The 21854-nt window shown below is 47.8% G+C and overlaps 1 protein-coding gene across 5 annotated transcripts in view; it reads right to left on the bottom strand.

The window, feature by feature from the left end:
- Positions 1-21854, bottom strand: part of BAZ2A (bromodomain adjacent to zinc finger domain 2A) — a 102850-nt gene that overhangs the window by 16452 nt on the left and 64544 nt on the right. For all 5 annotated transcript variants that reach the window (XM_073576904.1, XM_073576903.1, XM_073576901.1 and 2 more), the window contains exons 19-20: positions 18439-18583; positions 16536-17038 (exon numbers count right to left, since the gene is read on the bottom strand). In XM_073576904.1, the coding sequence (XP_073433005.1) occupies positions 16536-17038; positions 18439-18583 (648 nt within the window). The remainder of the gene's footprint in view (positions 1-16535; positions 17039-18438; positions 18584-21854) is intronic.

The following is a 21854-nucleotide window of genomic DNA, read 5'->3' as shown; positions in this document are numbered from 1 at the left end:
AGAGCCCCTGGGGACTGAGACGGATGTCTTGGAGGTCGAGACAGAAAAACGTCTTCCTGGGGGAAAAGAAAAGTCAATTTTGTAACTAGACATGACTCTCTCTCTGACTCAGGCATTGTCGACCACTGACAACAAGGTGTCACGGAAGAGAAGCCAGCCTCCCACCCTAGAAATTCCCGTGTGGGGGTGAAACGTCACAGAGGAGAATCTGTTGGCGTGGACCCTGAAAGCTTGGAAGAGCAACCCTTTGGTCACCAGTGAGAAGCGGGTTTAAAGGACAGCTTCTTCCCATCCTCTTAGGCGGAAAAGCGGTCCTGCTGGGAGAAAGTCCCTGAAGAAAAGGGTCAAAAGGAACAAAAATGAAGCAACCTCTTCCTATTGAAAGGACGTTTAGGTCTGGATTTGGGAAGAGAGGTGCTTTACCCACCAGTATCATCCGAAATTATCTGATAAAATTAGGACCCGAAAAGTCTAGAGCCTTGAAAAGGCAAGGTTAGTGTGAGTCTATTTTGAGGGTGGATCTGCATTCCATGCCTTCAACCAGAAAATGCGGTGAACAGCAATGATGTTGCTGTTTGCCCTGGCGGAACGACTGGCCACATCCAAAGAGGTGGTCAGAAGATATTTGCCGGCATCGGCAATCTGGTATGCCAAGTCTGCCATCTCATACGGAGGAGCAGCCGCTAGGATACCCTGACGAAGCATTCTTTCCCAGGCAGACATGGACTTGCCACCCAGGTGGAAGCAAAGATGGGACAGAGGGAGGCGCCAGCCGCTTCAAAGGTTAATTTAGCCAAGGACCCAATCTGTCTATCCATAGCGTCCTTAAGAGACTTGTCGTCCGCCAGAAACAAGACTGTCTTGGAAGACAGGCGAGAAACCGGCGGGTCTACCTTAGGGGACTCTGCCCATCCACCAACGAAGTTTGGGCTGAAGGGATAAAGAATATCTAGCTGCTTCCTTCCCGGGAAGCTCTTTTCAGGAGGTTCCAGTGTTTAGTCATAATTGCTTCAAACTCCCTGTGATTGTGAAAAGTCCGGGAGGCACGTTTTGCCTGCTTGAAGGAAATGGAGTGCTCCTGAGCAAGTGCCTCATCCTCCTCCTTTAGGTTAAGTAATTGCCAAGATAAGGCTAATCGATCATATCCTGCATTTTTGAGACCTGGTCCGAATCACTCTGACTGGGAATTAGCATCCGACCCAAAAGCCGCGTCCGAGGAGGAGCATGGGGAAAGGAGGGCATCCTAGATGATGCAGAAGGGTACGGGGAACTGGATGATGAACTGGAAAGAGCCCGCTACCTTTGCTTTGTACCCAATCTGTCCCTGCGAAAGTCGTGGTCAGGTGCATGTGAATCACCGTGAGAGGCGTTCGGAGCACTGGTGGCAGCAGACAACTGCGGATGACGCTCCAGGATCTGGAACAGGGACTGTGAAACTTTAGTCAGATCGGAGACCGACTGTGACACGGCAACAGCCCACTTCAGAGGGAGGGGAGTGCTCTCATCCCAGGTTTTGGAGGACTCCTGTGGGACAGACATGGTGGAGGGGCTGCAGGACAGTCAGAAAGGAGAAAGCTGACGTGAGGACCACTTTCTTTTGCAAAAGGAGCAAGCGTAATGAACCACAGTAGGCTTACAGGGGCAACGGGAAGCCTTTGCAGGATTGGGAATAAGTAAAGCCTTGGTAATACTGCAGAGAAGGGCTATATAGGGGGACAGAAAAGAAAAAGGAGAGAGGAGAGAGCCTACCCGATGACTGTTAGCTATGTGCCAATGTGGCAGATGTCCGCAGGCTAGATGCAGGTCCAGTGCCGAATGCGAGTAAGATATGCAGATAAAGTCAGTGTCTCAGACAGAATTACATCTGCTGAGGCACAAGTACCAATATAGCTTTGACTTTGCTGTGTCACAGCAAGCTCGAAGCAGATCGGTGGGCGTGACTGACAAAGCTGGCCAGTGAAAGAGAAAGTAACTGTCAGGAAGATCTGCCGGTCTGTGGAAACAGAAAGCGCCCCACCGATTGGATGAATTGCCGAGGCCGTGTACCGGCAGGGAGAAGGAGCTCCATGATAGAAGGAGCTCCAGTACAATTTTGGCACATTTTTCAACACTTTGATATCTCTTTTAACAATAAGAACATGGAAGAGGCCAGGAGCCATTTGGTGAGCTGCATTTGTTGCTACATGTTCACAGACTTACCAGTGAAAAGGCCAAACTTCACATGCCAGAAATGCAAGACTTTACCCACAAAGAACAACCTTGTGCACCCTTAGAGTCCTCCTGGATGGAGAAAGAAAAATGTTATTAAGAAGAAACAGAGTTGTGGTCACGGGGATTCCCTGTTGAGAGGAACAAAGGCCGCTATCTGCAGACCAGATATACCCTCAAGAGAAATGTGATGTCTTCCAGGTGCAAAAATTAAAGATGTGTCTGACAGGATATCAGGACTCTCCAGACCTTCAGATGACTACCCATTCCTGCTAATCCATGTGGGGACAAATTATACTGCAAGAAAAGGACCTGTAAACCATCTGCAGTGACTTTGAAAACTTAGGTAAGAAAGTGAAACTGGGAGCGCTGGTGGTCTTCTCCTCCATCCTCCCAGTGGGTGGCCATGGAACAAGGAGGTGGAATAAGATTCTACAGTTGAACAACTGGCTACGTTGATGGTGCCATCAGCAAGAATTTGGATTTCTGGATCACGGAGTGAATTACATATACGATGGACTACTTGCTAGAGATGCGGTGCACCTTACGAAGACTGGAAAACATGTATTTGGAAGTCGCCTTGCTACACAGCAAAAGGCCAGAAAAAGCCATACACCTGACAAATACTATTGAGAAATCTGCTATTAGAAGTGGAAAGGAAGAACAAAGACAAAAGAATCTAAATAATAAAAATATTGGGAGAAAGAGAAACCAATCACAAACTACAATGTTTCTATACAAATGCACAAAGCATGGGCAACAAACAAGGAGAATTGGAACTACTAACGCAGGAAAAGAAATATGATGTCATTGGAATCACTGAAACTTGGTGGGATGATACACATGATTGGAATACAAGACTAGAAGGATACAACTTATTTGCAAGAAATAGACTTCATAAACGAGGAGGAGGTGTTGCATTGTATGTTAGAAACACATATATCTGCACAGAGATTGAAGCTTCAGAGACTGGGAGTTCTGTAGAAACTGTTTGGGTAAGAATACAAGGACAGAACAATGGAAAGGACACCATTGTAGGCATTTACTACAGGCCGCCTGTGCAAGCTGAAGACATGGATGAACTCTTTATGCATCAAATGGCCAAGTTCTCCAAAAACATGACATAGTGGTCATGGGAGATTTCAACTATCCAGACGCTTGTTGGGAATCTCTCTCAGGCAAAACTAACAGGTCAAGCAAAATCTTATCCTCTCTTGCTGACAACTTTATCTTCCAAAAGGTAGGGGAGAAAACAAGGGGAACTGCTACCTTGGATCTAATCCTTATAAACAGGGAGGAAATGGTTGAGGAGGTAAGAGAGGCTGGGACCCTCAGAGATAGCGACCATGCTATTTTAGAATTTTGGTTAACCAGAGGAGGAAGACCTGTGAAGACTCAGACGTCAAGGTTAGATTTCAGAAAGGCAGATTTTAAGGGATTCAGAAAGAAAATTGGAGGGATCCAATGGCTGGATATTCTTGAGGGCAAAAATGTCCAGGAAGGATGGGAAATCTTGAAAAATGGAAAAAAAAAAAAAAAAACTGAATGGGAGGAGACACAGATTAGATATTAGAAAAAACTTTTTGACAGGGTGATCAATGAGTGGAACAGACTGACACGAGAGGTGGTGAGTTCTCCTTCCATGGAAGTCTTCAAACAGAGGCTGGACAGACATTTGTCTGGGAAGATTTAGTGAATCCTGCTTTGAGCAGGGGGTTGGATCAAATGGCCCAGGACGTCCCTTCCACCTCTAATATTCTATGATAGGAGCAAAAGTGCGCCGAAGAAACGCGCACAAAGCGGGGGGCATGGTCAGGTCAGAGCAGAATTTCTGTCCCAGCGAGACCTGGTATTGGTGTAAAAGCGCGCAACTCAAACACGCAGTCGTGAGACCGGGGAGGAGCGGCTAGAAAAGAAAGGGGGGGGGCAAGGTCTGGGACCAGCCAGGGAGAAATTACCGCGGCTGTGTGGGGATTATTGCACTAAAGTTGCCCTGTCCCTTGTCTAAATGAGACGAAATCTGATTACTTACCGGTAATAGGAATTTACGGAGTCCACAACAACACCCACCGAGAGAGGGGATCCGCCCCCATCAGGAGAGAAACCTACAGATTAAAAGGGGGTGGCCTCCTCAGTTGTGTTTCAAAATATGAGAGGAACTGCCCATGGATTAGTACTCAAAATTTATCTTGTCCATATTACTAATACCGCCGCCACTATAGAGTGAAATTTTGACAACACACTTTCCTTCAGAGTGCAGGAATTCTCGTGAATAACTAAGGGGGGGAGGGGACATGCGGGTGCTGTCGTGGACTCCTATCGCCACAACAGCACCCACCGAGACACTTTCAGAGACTATTAAGTGGGAGGGACCACAGCACTAAGCACTGCTCGCCCGAAGTCTAAACTGAGGTAGACGAAAGATCAAGACTGTAGTGTCAATAAAAGGTGGAAGATGATGACCACACTGCCGCCTTACAAATCGACTCAATGGCGACATCCTCTTTTTCAGGCCATAAAAATGCCATGGCTCGCACTGAGTGCGCCCTCACTTCTTCTGGCAGAGATTCCCCTTTGGTCGAATATGCCAGGCTGATCACATCCCTTATGCACCGAGCAATAGTGTTCTTCGTGACGCTCCGCCCCTTTCTTTGACCCTGAAAGTAGACAAACAGTGCCCTAACTCTGCCTCCAAGCTTGTCTTATTTACGTACCCTAGCACCGCTCTTATCTAGTGTATGGAATCTTTGCTCCTCTAGTGTAGTAGGCCTATCATACAATGATGGTAAGTAGATCTCCTGGCTCCTATGAAATTTTAAAACAAGCTTTCGTGTCCTTACTGTAGAGCTGTATGAACAAACTATGGTTGCCCATACACAACAATAAGGAAATGATGACTGCTATCCACTCAGTTCTCAGCCAGGGTCGACCAATTCTGCAATTGGACCAGAATGCGGTTCATAATTACCCACAATGAGATGTGATCAGAAAATATCAATCTAGCTGAGCAATATAGACTACTAACAATGAAAAACAAGCTTTTGTGTCCTATGAAATTTAGTAGCAACTTTAGGTAAATACAAAGGGTCAGGTTTTAAGACTTTCTTGTCCTGATAATAATAAAGTAACTTGGCACTCAACTGTCCTTTTTAAGTGAAGCTTTTATTTATGTGCAGTCCAGTTTTGTAGGACTGCACATAAATAAAAACTTCACTTAAAAAGGACAATTCAGCTGAGTGCCAAGTTACTTTATTATTATTCACTTGGGTCTGGGTAACCTACTTATGCACCTTGTGGTAGTGCCACGCTATACTTGACACATACCTTGTCCTGATAGACTTTCAAGAACGGAGCATCCACTGACAACGCCTGAATATCAGTAACTCGTTTTGCAGAAGTTAGGGCTACTAATAAGGCGGTCTTAAGGGTCAAAACCCTAGCCGATGCTGAGTCTAAGGGTTCGAAAGGGGGCCTCGTCAACGCATCTAGCACCAGTTTCAAATCCCATGGAGGCAATCTAGCAATGCGCACCGGGTTACTGCGCTCACAGTCTTATAAATCTAGCAACCCACCTGTCTTCTGCTACATTATGGTTATACAATGCCCCCAGTGCCGACACCTGTACCCTAAGGGTATTGACAGACAACCCCAATTCTCAGCCCTCCTGCAAGAACTCTAGGATTGCCGGAATCGGAACCTGATCTGACAGGGGGGGCTAAGGAAAACAAAAATTTCTTCCAGGTCTTACAATAAATTCTTGTCGTAGTCTCCTTCCTACTCTCTAGTAAAGTAGAAATTAGGGCTTCTGAAAACCACCTAGGCCTCAGCAGCTCCCTCTCAAATTCCACGCCATCAAGTGGAGACCCTTCATGTGTGTATGACCTAATGGTCACAGAGAGAAGCCCCGGCTTCATTGGTAACACCCACGGGTCGGTCACGGACATTGCCCTCAGCCAAGAAAACCTCCTGGGCCAGAAGGGGGCAATCAGTATAACTCTCTCCCTCTCCTCCCTGATCTTCTTGAGGACCAGTGGGATCAAACACATCAGGGGAAACGCACATACAAGGGTATAATCCCACCAGACCTGGAGCGAGTCTAGTATGTCTGAGTGGTCTGATGGCTGTAGTGACGCAAACTTCCTGACCTGCCTGTTGTCTCTTGTGGCGAAAAGGTCTACTTCTGGGAGGCCCCATAAGTGAACGATCTGCCTGAACACCCGTCAGTCCAGGAACCATTCCCCCTGACACAAGGAATGCTGACTGAGCTAGTCCGCCTGAACATTGTGCTCCCCCTGATGTGTAGTGCCGACAAAGAGAGGAGGTGATTTTCGGCTAATGTCAGTATGTCGCCTGTGGTGAACATCAGTGATTGTTATCTTGTCCCCCCCTGATGATTTAAATAGGCTAATACTGTAGTAATGTTGGTGTGCATCCGCACATGTGAACCTCGCAGAGCCTGTAGAAACTCTAGAAGCGCATACTTCACCATCCTGAGTTCTTTCAGATTTGAGGAATACCCTTCTTCCCTGGTTGTTCACCTCCCTTGGGCTAGGACTGTCTCCCATGTGAGCGCCCCACCCCAAGGGACTGGCTTCAGTAGTGACTATACGGTCGGGTACTATCCCCCACGTCAACCCCCTGGATAGATGTACCAGGTCCAACCACCAGGACAGATTGCTGACTGCGGCAACCGACAATCGCAATTTCCCCCCAAGGCGGCCTTGCAGCCTCCTCTCTGCCTCGAGCACCTCGCTCTGCAGTGTCCTGTTGTGAAACTGAGCCCACTGCACCGCTGGCATGCAAGCTGTTAGCGAACCCAGCAGGGATATTGCGTTTCTCAAAAATAGGCTTGCTTCATCCATCACTCTCCTGACTTTGCGGACGATGCCTAATTTCTTGTCCTCCGGGAGAAAACCATGCTTAGCCACTGAGTCTAGGAAGATACCGAGGAACTTTTGACAGGTTGAGGGGGACTAGCCTTGACTTCTCCAGATTGCCTAGCCGACCCAGATCCTGCAGGGATGATATTATACAGTTCAGCCGAGCACTACACTGGTCGGCGCCCCCCCCACACACACACACACTATCAGACAAGGTACGGTAAAACCAAGGTATCCTGCTCTCCTTAAATGGGCCATCACTTCTGCGATCACTTTGGTAAACACTCGTGGTGCCATAGAGAGACCAAATGGCATGGCGGTAAATTGGAAGTGTCTAAACTGCTTGCCTATTTGTACTCCGGACAGGAACCCAACTGAGGAGGCGAAGGGGACCGCCCCCTTTTAATCTGTAGGTTCCTGTCCTGATGAGGGCGGATCCCCTCTCTCAGTGGGTGCTGTCGTGACGATAGGAAAAAATTGCTGTGCATCGCTACGGGATGGGGACATGCATACCTGCTAGGTGGGTCCACAGATCCTCTTTACCGATGAGGATACTTTCAGGAGCCCTCAGACTGATGAGGGTCCTGGTATAATAGATCCTCCTTCCCACACCATCTCCAGATGGTGCAGAAGACGGCATCAACCCCCTACTAGGGTAAAGGCCACCGCTGGTGACCACCGTCTTCCTCCCAGCCAGGAAGAGAGGCGTGGGGTGGGGAAAAGGCAAAGCTCACCAGTAGAGGTGACAGGGGATAAAGTCCTGCCTGCGGGTCCGAGAGTGGGCGATGTGGGTGACACCACACTGCTCTCTCGGTCGCATAAGTACGGGGAAAATAGGGTGACAAATTACACCCTGTTACCCTAAGGAAGAAGAACTTGAAAGACAAAGAGAAAGGATTAATAAAAACACAACAAGAAACTTGAAAGGGAAAAAAATGCGGATATGGGATCAGATCCAGTTCCGCCTCCTACGGACACTAAGGTTAACTTAGGTACTTGGTGCCTGTCAGTGAGTGTATACTGCCGAGGAGGAGCTATTTTTCCTTTTTTTGCCTTGTGTCAGCCTCCTAACGACAACACCATAAACCCATGGTTACCAGTTTCCCCCAATGAAGCGATAAGGAAACATTTTTTTTTTCCCTATTTTTCTTCATAAAACTTGGGATGAGTCTTATAATCCACAAAATAAAGTAACAAAACGTTCTGAACATACTTCATTACCTTAGGCCGGTCTCACATTTGCGGTAAAGGCCGCAGCGTTGGCCTGCGCACGGCCGCCGCTAACCCCCGCCCCCTGCCGCGCCTCCGCCGGTAGCTCCGCCTCCGGGTGCATGACGCTGCACGCGTCCCCTATCTTTATCACTGAGGACGCAGGCCGTGCGCAGTATGCGTTTTGGCGGCGCCTGCGTCCTTTTGACGGTGCGCCGATCAGCGCCAAACGCAATCTGTTGCAATTTGGTTGCGCTCGGCGCACCGTCAAAAGGACGCATACTGCGCACGGCCTGCGTCCTCAGTGATAAAGATAGGGGACGCATGACACATGCAGCGTCATGCACCCAAAGGCGGAGCTACCGGCAGAGGCGCGGCAGGGCTTAGCAGCGGCCGTGCGCAGGCCAACGCTGCGGCCTTTAACGCAAATGTGAAACCGGCCTTACACGGTTTAATTCGATCCCACTAGCATGCTGCACTGCTGCTTCAATGCTCAGTTCATGCTCTTTTAGAAGCTGCTTTCACCGGCTGCTCAGCCAGATCAGTACACTATATTCACACAACTTGTGCATGGGACTTTTCCTCTCTCAGAACGGGGGATAGTGAGTAGCAGAGAGGCTAAGAGAAGGAAAGTCCACTACAAAAAATTGAATGCCCTCAAAAGGCTTGTCCTACTTGGCAAGATATCCCTTATAGGATAGACTCACAACTGGGACTGTACTTGTCGATCTCATGAAGTGCAGTTCTGGCAATAAATAAAGTGAAGGCATACATGTATGGCCATCTCTACATTCACAGACACTTAAGGATCTTTAACCATCAGCAAATTTTCACCTATCTTATGTATAAAAAATAACTTGCCAAGTTGGACAACGCTGACATAATGATGAGAAGCTTCAGGTCCCAATATTGCTTTTCCTTGTCACCATGAACGGGATAATCTGGTCTTGTGGTAAAAGTCTACGGTCACTATGTGCCTGCAGACTTCTGAATCCTTACAGCTTGCGCGCTGAACATTATCAGGATTCTCCGGTGTTGCTCGCAGCAGATAGTGAGCGGTCATGAGACTGCAAGTATGCAATTTGCATACATAAGGTCATGGGCCGACTAGACATGTTCTGCCTCTATCAATAAAAGTGAACTGAGCGAGTCTGAGCGCATCTAGTCAAAATGTGGCCAGATGTATGCACATCACATACTCGCAGTCACATGCCCGCCTGATCTCGGTAGCAGCACCAGAGAAGTCTGACAGTGTGCGGTGAGCAGACTGTAAGGATTCAGAAGTCTTCCGTCACAGAGCGACTGCAGACTACGAACGCAAAAGAGGGATTTTGGGTTCTTACCGTAAAATCTCTTTCTTGGAGCCTTCATTGGGGGACACAGATGACCATGGGTGTATGCTGCTGCTGCTAGGAGGCTGACACTATGCAAAACAAGAAACTTAGCTCCTCCCCGGCAGTATACACCCACCGACAGGCACCAAGCACCTCAGTTGGTGAAAAAAAAGCAGTAGGAGAAGCAACCAAAACCATAAACATATGTACCAACTCAACAAGGGACTCTCAGACCCAACACGGTACTAATTAAACAGGGCGGGTGCTGTGTCCCCCAATGAAGGCTCCAAGAAAGATTTTACGGTAAGAACCCAAAATCCCTCTTTCTTTATCGCCTTATTGGGGGACACAGATGACCATGGGACGTTCCAAAGCAGTCCCGAGGGTGGGAACAGCAATAAAGGAACGAAATAAGGAAGGGCTTAGGTCAGTCGATGCGCCACCGCCGCCTGCAGCACCTTCCTACCAAGAGCTGCATCAGACGAGGCCTGGGTATGAACCCTGTAGAACCTCGCGAAGGTGTGCAAAGATGACCAGGTCGTGGCTCTGCAAAGTTGTAAGGTCGTAGCCTGGTGTCGCACAGCCCAAGAAGCCCCTACAGCTCGGGTGGAGTGGGCTTTCACCCCCGGAGGAGGCCGTTTCTCCTGAAGACGATAGGCTTCCAGGATGGTAGACCGAATCCAACGAGCAATTGTGGACTTGAAGGCCGGAAGACCTTTCCGGCGACCCTCAGAAATGACCAACAAGGAATCAGATTGGCGAAAGGAAGCGGTCCTGGCAAGGTAAACACGCAAGGCTCTCACTACATCCAGTTTGTGGAGCGACTTTTCCAGAGGATGAGCAGGCGCAGGACAAAATGATGGAAGGACGATATCTTCGTTAATGTGAAAGGGAGATACCACTTTCGGAAGGAAAGAAGGAACTGGCCTGAGAACAACCTTATCTTGGTGGAGGATAAGGTAAGGAGAACGACAGGATAAGGCCGCCAGCTCAGAAACTCTCCTGATGGAAGTAATGGCGATCAGAAAAGCCACCTTCCATGAAAGAAAAGACAGAGGGATGTCCTGAATCGGCTCGAACGGCGCCTTCTGGAGAGCGCCAAGAACAAGATTGAGATCCCATGGATCTATCGGAGAACGACGAGGAGGAGCCACATGGGCGACTCCTTGGAGAAAGGTCTTCACTTGCGGTAAGGAAGCCAGATCCGTCTGGAAGAGGATTGCTAGGGCAGATACCTGACCTTTGAGAGTACTGAGGGATAGGCCCGCATCCAAGCCGGACTGGAGGAAACCAAGAATGGAAGGAATTGAGAACGATAGTGGAAAAACATCGTTTTCGTCACACCAGTGAAAAAAAGGCCTTCCAGTACCTATGGTAAATGCGGGAAGAAGCAGGCTTCCGAGCCTTAATCAAGGTCTGAATGACCCGGTTGGAAAACCCTGATTCCTCCAGAATCGCGGCCTCAACGGCCATGCCGTTAAACTGAGAGATTGAGAACTCTGGTGGTAAAGGGGGCCTTGCGAGAGAAGATCTGGACGGTCTGGAAGCCTCCAGGGGACGTCCGTGAGCATGTTCACCAGCTCCGCGTACCAAGGTCGTCTCGGCCAGTCTGGAGCCACTAAGATGACCGGGATGCCCTCTGACTTTTTGACCACTCTTGGGATTAGGGCAAGCGGAGGGAACAGGTAAGGTAGGTGGAACTGCGACCACGGGATTACTAGGGCGTCGTAACCGACGGCTAATGGATCCCTGGACCTGGCCACAAAGTGAGGAACCTTGTTGTTCATCCGAGAGGCCATGAGATCGACGTCCGGGGTGCCCCAGCGCTGGCATATATGACTGAAGACTGTGGGATGAAGGGACCATTCGCCTGACGCTAGCCGTTGGCGACTCAAGAAGTCGGCTGCCCAGTTTTCCACCCCTGGAATGTGAACGGCGGAAATCGCCGGCACGTGACGCTCTGCCCAACGAAGTATCCTTGCCACTTCCGACATCACCTGCCTGCTGCGAGTACCGCCCTGGTGGTTTATGTACGCCACGGCCGTGGCGTTGTCTGACTGAATGCGGACCGGCTTGCCTACTAGAAGATGCTGCCAACGAAGGAGAGCGAGGAAGATTGCCCTTATCTCCAGAAGGTTGATGGGCAGAAGAGTCTCCTGGGCGTTCCAACGCCCTTGGGCCGTTCTCTGACAGTAGACCGCCCCCCATCCTAGGAGACTGGCATCGGTGGTGATGACCTGCCACCGAGGCGGGAGAAAGGATCTTCCGCGGAGAAATGACGTCGACAACGTCCACCAAGTTAGCGATTGTTTGACTCTGAGCGGAAGAAGAATGGGGCGATCCAGAGAAAACGAGGTCTTGTCCCAGACTGACAGGAGGAACAGCTGGAGAGGGCGAGAGTGGAATTGTGCAAATGGCACTGCTTCCATAGAGGCCACCATCCTCCCCAGGACTCTAATGCAGGACCGAAGGGACATGACCCTCCAGGGCTGTGGAGTCGGTAAGCCAAACCTGCGACTCCGACTCCTCAATTTCCCTTACACCGACTCCGACTCCAACTCCGACTCCACGACTCCGACTCCGACTCCCACACATATTGCTTATATTTAAGTGAAAAATTTATTGTAGTACAATGTGAACCTCAGACATTTAATCATTTTTATGATCCAATAATCAAGATATTTAGATAGAACAGAATATATATTGGTGTACTACCCGGTTTTCATTCTTTTTGGTACAGATACGATATGGATAGACAGATATGGATAAATGGATAGAGCAGATTTCTAATCTGCTTTTGCTATTGAAAACATTATCTATGAGCTCAAAAACCTTTCAGGTGATGCGGTTTTTTAAAAAGATGATCAGCTTTTGCAGCTGAAAAATGTATCCTCAAAAAACACAGGAAAAACGCTGTGTGTGAATGTAGCCTTAGATCAGGAATAGAACAGCCATTTATAGGACATTTCATAACTTTCCCAAACTCCTATGAAAAAATATTCAGCACATTCTGCATTGAATTACTGTACCCAATTTATTATATATTTTAGGAGTCGGAGTCGGTCCATTTTATACCGACTCCAACTCCACCAAAATGAGCACCGACTCCAACTCCACGACTCCGACTCCACAGCCCTGTGACCCTCGAGCGCCGAAGGGACTGGATCCCCTTGCGAAGGGTTGAAAACTTGTCCCTCGGTAAGAACACTCGGGCCAGATTCGTATCGAACTCCATGCCCAAAAAGGTCAGTCGCTGGGTAGGGCACAGAGTGGACTTGTCCTTGTTGACTATCCATCCCAGGCGTCCGAGGGCATCCAAGGTTATGTGAAGGCTGTGAAGACCGTCTTGTCGGGACGAGCCCTTGATCAGAAGATCGTCCAGGTAAGGGATGATAAGGATCCCTCTGGATCGAAGGATGGCCATGACTGTTGCCATCACCTTCGTGAAGACACGAGGGGCGGAGGCTAGGCTGAAGGGAAGGGCCGCGAACTGATAATGGTTGTTCTGAATCGCAAAACGGAGGTATCTCTGATGCTGGCGAGAAATGGGGATGTGGAGGTAGGCATCCTGTATATCCACCGAGCAGAGAAACTCTCCGGGCTCCATTGAGGCTATTACCGAACGCAGAGACTCCATCTTGAAATGGCGGATCTTCACGTGGCGATTGAGCCGTTTGAGGTCCAAAATTGGGCGAAGTGAGCCGTCCTTTTTTGGGACTACAAAGAGATTCGAGTAGAACCCTAAAAACCGCTCGTTTGTAGGAACGGGAACGATGACCCCGGCGGAAAGGAGAGAGGAGACGGCCTGAAGGAACCCTGGAACCTGTGATCGCTGTTTTGGGGATCGGGACAGACAGAAACGACTGTTTGGGAGGGAAGAAAACTCGATTTTGTATCCGGACGTGATGATTTCCCTGACCCAAGCGTCGTCGACAACGGATAGCCACGCGTCCTTGAAAAAGGAAAGTCTGCCTCCCACCCTGGAAAGCTTTCCAGGTGGGGGTGACCCATCACTTAGATGAAAACCTTCCGGATCGAGCGCCTGAGGACCTGGAAGGCTGACCCCTGGATCTCCAGCGAGGGGCTGGCTTATACGATGGCTTTCTTCGGTCATTGGAAGCAGTGTTACGGTTCTGCTGGGATGAACCGTCTGTGGGAGAGAAGGGGCGAAAGGACCTAAAAGGCCGAGAAGCCCTCTTGTTAAAGAACCTCTTAGGACGGGACTGAGGAAGGGAAGTACTCTTTCCACCCGTGGCATCCGAGATTAACTGATCCAGCTTGGCGCCAAAGAGCCTAGTGCCGTGAAATGCCAGGTTGGTGAGTGACTTCTATGAGGTAGTATCCGCATTCCAAGACTTCAACCAAAGAATGCGGCGTATTGCCACAATGTTGCTGTTAGCTCTAGCAACGCACCCTGCCGCGTCCAAGGAGGCGGCCAGAAGGTACTTGCCTGCGTGATTAATTTGGTCTGCTAAATCTGCCAGCTCGTCTTGAGGAGCTGCCGCTGAAACGCCCCTGCGCAGAATTTTTGCCCAAGCTGAAATAGCTTTCGCCACCCAAGCGGAGGCGAAGATAGGGCATAGGGATGCACCGGATGCCTCAAAGATAGACTTAGCCAACGACTCTATTTGCCTGTCCGATGGGTCCTTGAGAGAAGCTCCATCCGGAAGGGAAAGGACCGTCTTAGAGGAAATACGAGAAACTGGTAGATCTACCTCGGGAGCTTTGGTCCATTTCGTGACTAGCTCCGCATCAAAGGGATAAAGTACATCTAAGTACTTGCGGCCTGAGAAACGTTTCTCAGGATGTTGCCAGTGGTTGGCTAAGGAAGTGTCGAAATCCTTATTAGGGAAGGTTCGAGATGGAGGCCTTGCCTTCTTAAGGGAAACAGAGCATTCCTGAGGGGGGGGCCTTATCCTCCTTAATCTTGAGTGTTTGGTATATAGCCAATATGAGACTATCTACCATCTCCCGAGTTCTAGCTATGTCGTCCGCCTCTGAGTCTGATCCAGATAGTGAATCCTCGTCTGACCCCGGATCGTCTGCCGATGAGGGGGACGAGGAGCGTAGCCTGAGAGAAGCAGAGGGACCCTGCGAACCGGAGGAAGAGCCAGACAGGACCCGCTTCCTAGAGCCCCGACTTGGTCTGTCCGTCTGAGGGCCACGGTCCGGTGCTGGCGACTCACCATGCGAGGCGGTCGGTGCACAGGTGACAGCAGATAACTGAGGTAACCGCTCTAAGACCTGGACCAGCGATTGAGACACCTTTGTCAGCTCAGAAACTGACAGACATCGCCACGGCCCACTCCGGGGGAGGGGTGGTCTCCGCCCGGGGTTCGGAGTGCTCCTGAGGGGCCGACATGGTGGAAGGGCTGCAGGAGAGGCAGAGGGGAGACGACTGACCCGAAGCCCACTTCTTTTTACAGCGCGCGCAGGCGTAGTGAGTAGCGGTGGGTCTGGAGCAGAAGGCCCTTGCGGGGTTGTGCATAAGTCTCAGTGGCAGAAAAAACACAGCCTGAGGAAACTGCGGGGGGGGGGAGCTAAGTTAGGTGCCAGGGATAGTCAGCGTCTAGCCTACCGAGGATCAGAAGCGATGTATCCCCCAGGCGAGGTCCGGAGAGAAGGAGGAAGAAGATCGGCAATCCAGGAAGAAACGCTGGCGGTGGGCGGGGCTAAGCCACCGCATGGCGCGATTGGCTGAGACCCCAGAGGGGAGGGGGACGGCCAAAGACAGTGACAGGGCTGAAGTGAAAGCAGCCCTGAGATAGGCTGAAAAAAGCACGCGGGGAAAGCGCGCGCAGGGAGAGGGAGGAACTTTTGAAAATGAAAGTGAAAGTGCTCCCTCACTTTTACTAGCGACGGCGCGCCCGGGCTTGAAAGCGCTCCCTCCCTGTAGCTGATGAGGACGGGGAGCGCTGATGGAGGGAGCGCTGACAGAGGAAGCGCGCCCCCCCCCGGACCCCCCCCCCCCCCCCGCGACAAGAGGGACGCGCGCCTGTCAGAGCGCTGGTTCAAGGCGGGAAATTCAAAAGGAGGAGAGGTACTCTGCTGTCCTAGACTGGCATGTGAGCGCAGGGCTGCAGGGAACATTCAGAAAAACATACCTGATGTCCCTGAAGAGGCTGACCACAGGGGCCCGCAATAGAACGCAGGTCGCTGGGAGAGGTGATCCTCAGTACCCGCACCGCCGTATGCTGCAGAAGACGGCTCCAATCCCCGTGTCAGGGGAAACGTCACCGCTGGCGACCGCCGTCTTCCTCTCAGCCCTGTCCTGGGAGAGGGGTGAGGAGGGGAATCGGCTAGGACCGTCCATCCATGGCCCCTAGTACCCGAGGGTGATAGGGGAAGGTCCTGCCTGCGGGCCTGAGAGTTGCGATGTGGGCGATAGCACATTGCTCGCTCAGCCGCATTAATAGGAAAAGCAGGATGAACTCACATCCCGTTTCCTGAGCTGTATCTGAAAAAGAAAGGGGAAATCATTAAAAAAAACACAACAAAAACCTGAAAAGAAAAGGATTAAATGCGGATCTGGGGAGATCCCGGTCCGCCTCCTACAGACACTAAGCACAAACTGAGGTGCTTGGTGCCTGTCGGTGGGTGTATACTGCCGGGGAGGAGCTAAGTTTCTTGTTTTGCATAGTGTCAGCCTCCTAGCAGCAGCAGCATACACCCATGGTCATCTGTGTCCCCCAATAAGGCGATAAAGAAAAAGGGACAACCCCGTTAAGATCTCAGCTGAATGGCGTTCCCATTTTCTCCCCAAAATAAATTGATAGTGGAAGCTTCCACATGAGAACGTTAGAGCTGCCTCATCTCTACTTATGTTTGGCTGCATTGTGAAATATATTATGCACTTTTTCCAAGAAAAAAAAAAAAAAAAGCACTTAAATGATTAAATAATTACCTGTGCTGGCTGTGTGTTTGCAGTGAGAGATGATGAAGAAACGAGGATCTTTGACTGTGAATTGAAGTTTGAGGAAATTTCAGTGTACGAAGTCCTAAGGAGTGAGTTGAACAACCTGTTATCCTTCTCATCTGTGTCGGTAGCCCCTGGACAGGGCCCAATGTCATACGTAGATGTCCCCTCAGTATGAGGAGGACTATTCTCTGGTGTCAATACAGTGCTGTTCATGATAGATGCTTGACAATGTGTGAGCCACGACAGCATTGTTGTTTGGCTTATGCCCTGGTGGCTTTCAGAAAGATGTGGATTTGGCTGCAAAAAGCCATTGAGTGGAGCTAACTGAGATCCAGGACACTGACAGTATTTACAACGCTCGGACTTCCTCGGCCGTCCTCGTGAACGATTAAGTGAACAGTAATAGGCGTCTTCTGTCCCTTCTTCCTCTTCGTTCTTCAATCCATAAGGATTTAGAAGATGAGCTTGTGGAGCGTCTGAAGTATTACCTAGAAGAAAATAACCCAAAATCAGGAACTTGTGGCATTTTATGTTACTAAACATCAACAATTTAATGTTTAAGCAACATTACTAACAATATACCTGGACATACATCAAACATGTGGCCATGGATTAAAACAAGTTTCACTTAAAAATTGTATTTTGGTGCATTTGTCCAGTATGGAGGTGTAAGAATAACAATCACCCTAAAGACCTTTCCCTTTAACAAAACCTGAAAAAGAGGAGGGAATGTTATAAAATAACCATTACCTACCTGAAACTCCAGCGCCAGTAATGATTTCCATCACTCTAGGCATTCACAGGTCTCGGTGGTCATGTAACATACAAGCACATGACGCTGCTAAAGCCAATGATTGGCTGCAGTGGTCACAAGAAGTTGTACGACACATGATGGCTGCAGGACCGGCAAATGTTTCAATGTATAACTAATAATCAATTGTTTATTTTAAAACATTCCCTGTGCTTGTCCAAGCTTTGTCAAATCCCAGAAAACCACTTTAACCCCTTAGTAATCAACAATACGACTTAAAACTGACCTGAAGTATAAATGAATAGCGTCCCCCGATGGGTGAAGAATGAGCAGCTATCAGCTGTACACTATAGCTGACACCCTGCTGCATAAGTCATGATCGGTTTTGGCAACGGCCATGCCTGTTTATCCCCTTAGATGTTACTGTCAATAGTGACTACAGCATTTGGATGGTTAACAGAATGTAGGGGCTCCTTTTTAAGCCCATCAGCACTCAGATCATGATTGTGTGGTCCTGATGGTTGCCATGGCAAATCCAAGATCAAGTAATAGCCTTAGGGTCTGCTGGCTATAGTGACCTAATCAGAAGTTATCAACATTTAGGGGGTAAAAATAATGATTTTCTGTTCCTGTCATAACACTGCATTATTAATTCTTAAAAAGTAAATGATGGGTTAATAATTCTACCTGGAAGCAGTTGTGAATATGTTGAGGGGTGCAGTTTTTAAAATGGTATTACTTCTGGGGGTTCTCCAATATATAAGACCCCCAAAATTTACTTTAAAACTGAATAGGTACCTAAACAAATACATTTTGTAAATTTCCTTGAAAATGAAAAGTGACTGCTACAATTTGAAAGCATTTAACATCTAAACAAAATAAAAGAACATTTTACAGATGGAGCTGATGTAAAGCAGACATGGAGTAAGTGGCATTTAACTATTTTGTGTGCTTAGTTTATTTGGGATAATCAAAGTTTGAAAACTGCTAATTTTTAGTAATTTGTTGTCAAATGTCTGACATGTCAGATTTTATAACTTGGTTTGGTCATTAGTTGGTTAAGGTCCATTCAGGTCTGGTCATTACAGAGTTAATGAAGGCTAAATATAAGGTTTAGTATTCTGTGTGTTTCCTCACCGCAGCCGTCCGTGGATCCCTCTACGAAAATGCCACCTATGTGTGGAAGGAGCCAGTAGAATCGGCGGTACCGGTCCTGTCCCAGAGACATACATCGCAGTCTTTGAGAACAACTAGTGATTTTCTTTCTCAGAAACATCTGACGCTGTAAACCAAGATTACAAGAGACAATTAAAAGCATATAATATACATTTAATGCCGTTCCAACACATTTGGCAGCAAACTTTATTCTGCCGGTTGGTGTGGTTATGGCAATACCAAAATAAATCGGTTTTCTCTCATCTTATTCTGAGCCATACCAGCATTTTACTTTGTCAAAGAGGCTTGATAGGTCTTTTTTTCGCAGGGCAAACCATAGTTTTTAGAGGTATAACCACATTTTGATCACTTTATATTCAGTATTTTTGTTCTGTCAGTGTTGATTTAATATGATCTGACTCTAGCAGGGCTTAATAGGAGTACTAAGAGGGCAGATCATTGGCCACTGGCTGCCATAATAACCCACTAACATCCCAAATTGCAGATGGGCAGATAAAGTGACATAGCCAATGCCTTCCATCTGATTGCTTAGATGCCATGGTTGCGGCATCTAAGTCCTGTTTCACACATCATTTTTTTTTGATCAGTTGCAATCCGCCAAGGATGGGAAAAACGGATCCGTTTCAGCTGTGAGACCAACGGATGTCACCGGACCGTTTGGACGGAGAGAGAGACAGAGAGAATCCTCCTCTGCCCCAGGTCTCAGCCTGCACGACTGAGAGGTGAAGATCCTGCTGTATGCAGATGACCTCCTGCTGCTTTCCCCAACCGAGAGAGGCCTCCAAGATAGCTTTGCCATGCTGGAAACATTCAGCACCACATGGGCGCTGCCCATCAACCAAAAGAAGACCAAAGTCATGGTGTTTCAAAAGAGGAGTTCTAAAGAAACCTCCACTTCCTCCCTCACACTAAATGGTGCCACGCTAGAGAAGACAAGCAGCTATACCTACCTCGGTCTGGAGCTAAGCCAAACCGGGAGCCTCAAGCAAGCAGCAGAGACCCTGAAAGGGAAAGCATGCAGAACCTTCTATGACATCAGAAGACAAATGTACCACCTCAAACCAGGGCTGTGGAGTCGGAGTCGTGGAGTCGGAGTTAGTTTTGGTTGGAGTCGGAGTCGGTAGAAATGTACCGACTCCAGCTTTAAAAAAAAAAAATGTATTAATATTTCATAATTGAACTTTCATATGAATTTTATAAATGTTACTCAAATATATATGTTCTATCAAACTATGAACAACAGTGATAAGCAGTTCTGCTGGAGATAGAGACATTTCTTACTTCTTGTGTGTCACTGTTCTCCACTGCCCTTATCTAATCTTATACTTGGTTAACCTCATGCTGCCCCAACCCCCCTACTTACAATGTATGAAACTGAAAGTGAAAATGTGTTGCAAATTCTTAGTAGTAAAGCTCCTCCTCTAGACTAGATCATACTAGGTGTGTGTCTTCCAAGCATCTCACAGCTGCCTGCTACTCAGAAGAGGAAGACTGTAAGAAGTATTATCCTTTCAACAAACTTTGCATCAGTTAACTGTGAGTACATGAGGAATAATAACAGTATTACTGACCACTATATCAGTTGTACGACCTGGCAATAATTTTGTACAATTGTTTTTAGGAAAAACAATTGTCATTTGGATTGTGAATGCAGAATTAAAAACCTAAGAATTTCAAAGAAGCATCACATTAAATCAGCTGTATTTGAACATTTCACCATCACTCAAGATAGAAAACATTATGTCTGTCAGTGTATGACAAATGATCCAGACGAAAACAAATGCTGTGAAGCCAAGATGAGTGCATATTCAGGCAAAGATAAAAATGCTCCTACCAGAGCTTCTAATCTAAAGAGACATTTACAGCGCTTTCATCCAGAAGTACTGAAAGCAGTGGATGAGAAAGACTGCATCCAAACCAATGAACCAGTGCCCAGCTCTTCCAGCCAAACAAAGGAGCAGAGAACTTTGCAGCCATCAGTTGCAAGATATTTTGTCAGTGACAAAGTTACTGTGACAATGACAGTAGATACATTTAAAAAACAGATCATAGAGCTTGTTGTAAAGGATAGTGTGCCTATTTCATTATTTTCACGACCAGCTTTTATGTGTCTGAATGGGGAAATGGCCCGCAAGCTTCGTGTTTCTCTGGAGAGAGAGAGTATTAGAAAATTAGTAATCGAAGAAGCTTTTAAACAAAAGGAAGAACTTAAAAAAACTCTCAAGGGACGCTTTCTGTTTCTTAAAATGGATGCCTGCACACGTCACAGAGTGAACTATTTTGCCATCAATGTCCGATTTGCTTGTGACAAAAATGAAATAGTTACCAAGACATTGGCAGTAAAAGACACCAAAGCTCATCACACCAGTGAGTTTCTCCAGGTCTTGGTGGAAAAGGTTCTGCAAGACTATGAACTTAAAAAAGAGCAAGTTCTTTCTGTCGTAACTGACAATGCTTCAAATATGATAAGTACTATTAAGCTAATGAATGAGAGTAATGATGGTGACAGCAGCTAGAAGAACATTCTGGGTCCACAGACACAGAAATGTTTGAAATAGAGGAACACAGTATTGTAACTGAGGAGCAAACTGAAGTTGCTTCAGATGAACAGCAACATGATAGTTTAGATGATCTTGTTGAAACTGTGTCAATATGTTCTTTCATTCATCACATGCGCTGTGTTGTGCATACGCTACAGCTGGCTATAAGAGACAGTCTGCAAGAAGGACATGCTGCTGCACTGATTGGCAAGGTGAGAAAATTGGCTACTGTTGCCAGAACCCCTAAAGTTGACTCAATTTTGAAGAGACGTGCTGGAAAAGGGGCAATTATTGATCAAGCTACACGATGGGGCAGTACTTACTTAATGATTCAGCGCTTGGTTGAACTGAAAACCTTTCTTGTAGACATGGCTAACCCTCAACTGACGCTAAATGAAAGTCAGTGGAATCAGGTGACTGAGCTGGAAAAATTGCTGGAGCACCCATTTACAGTGACTAAAAAATTGCAAGCAGAGGACTTATCTCCAGGTATTTTCTTAAAGGAGTGGAAGAACCTGATGTTTCGCCTGTCCCAAAGAGGAGGGATAATTGCAAGTGGCATTGCTACATCAATGAAACGGAGAGAGGAGCTACTATTACAAAATAACATTCTTTTGGCAGCTGTTTATGTAGACCCAATGCATCGGATTCTTCTAGATGATCAACAGCTAAGTAAAGGAAAAGAAGCTCTGTTTGAAATAGCAGTAAGGATAAAAGGGTTGCAGAACAGTCAGGAGGAACAAGAAGAATTTGGTCGTCCTGCCACATCTTCACCCTCATCATCAACTGATGAAGAATTTAATTTCGAAAAATATTTGGATCACAAGGACCGTGCAA

The sequence above is a fragment of the Dendrobates tinctorius genome, unplaced genomic scaffold, assembly GCF_039654945.1.
Source record: "Dendrobates tinctorius isolate UK_male_01 unplaced genomic scaffold, ASM3965494v1 ptg000051l, whole genome shotgun sequence".
Taxonomy (NCBI): Eukaryota; Metazoa; Chordata; class Amphibia; order Anura; family Dendrobatidae; genus Dendrobates; species Dendrobates tinctorius.
This window is presented reverse-complemented; position numbering and strand designations above follow the sequence as displayed.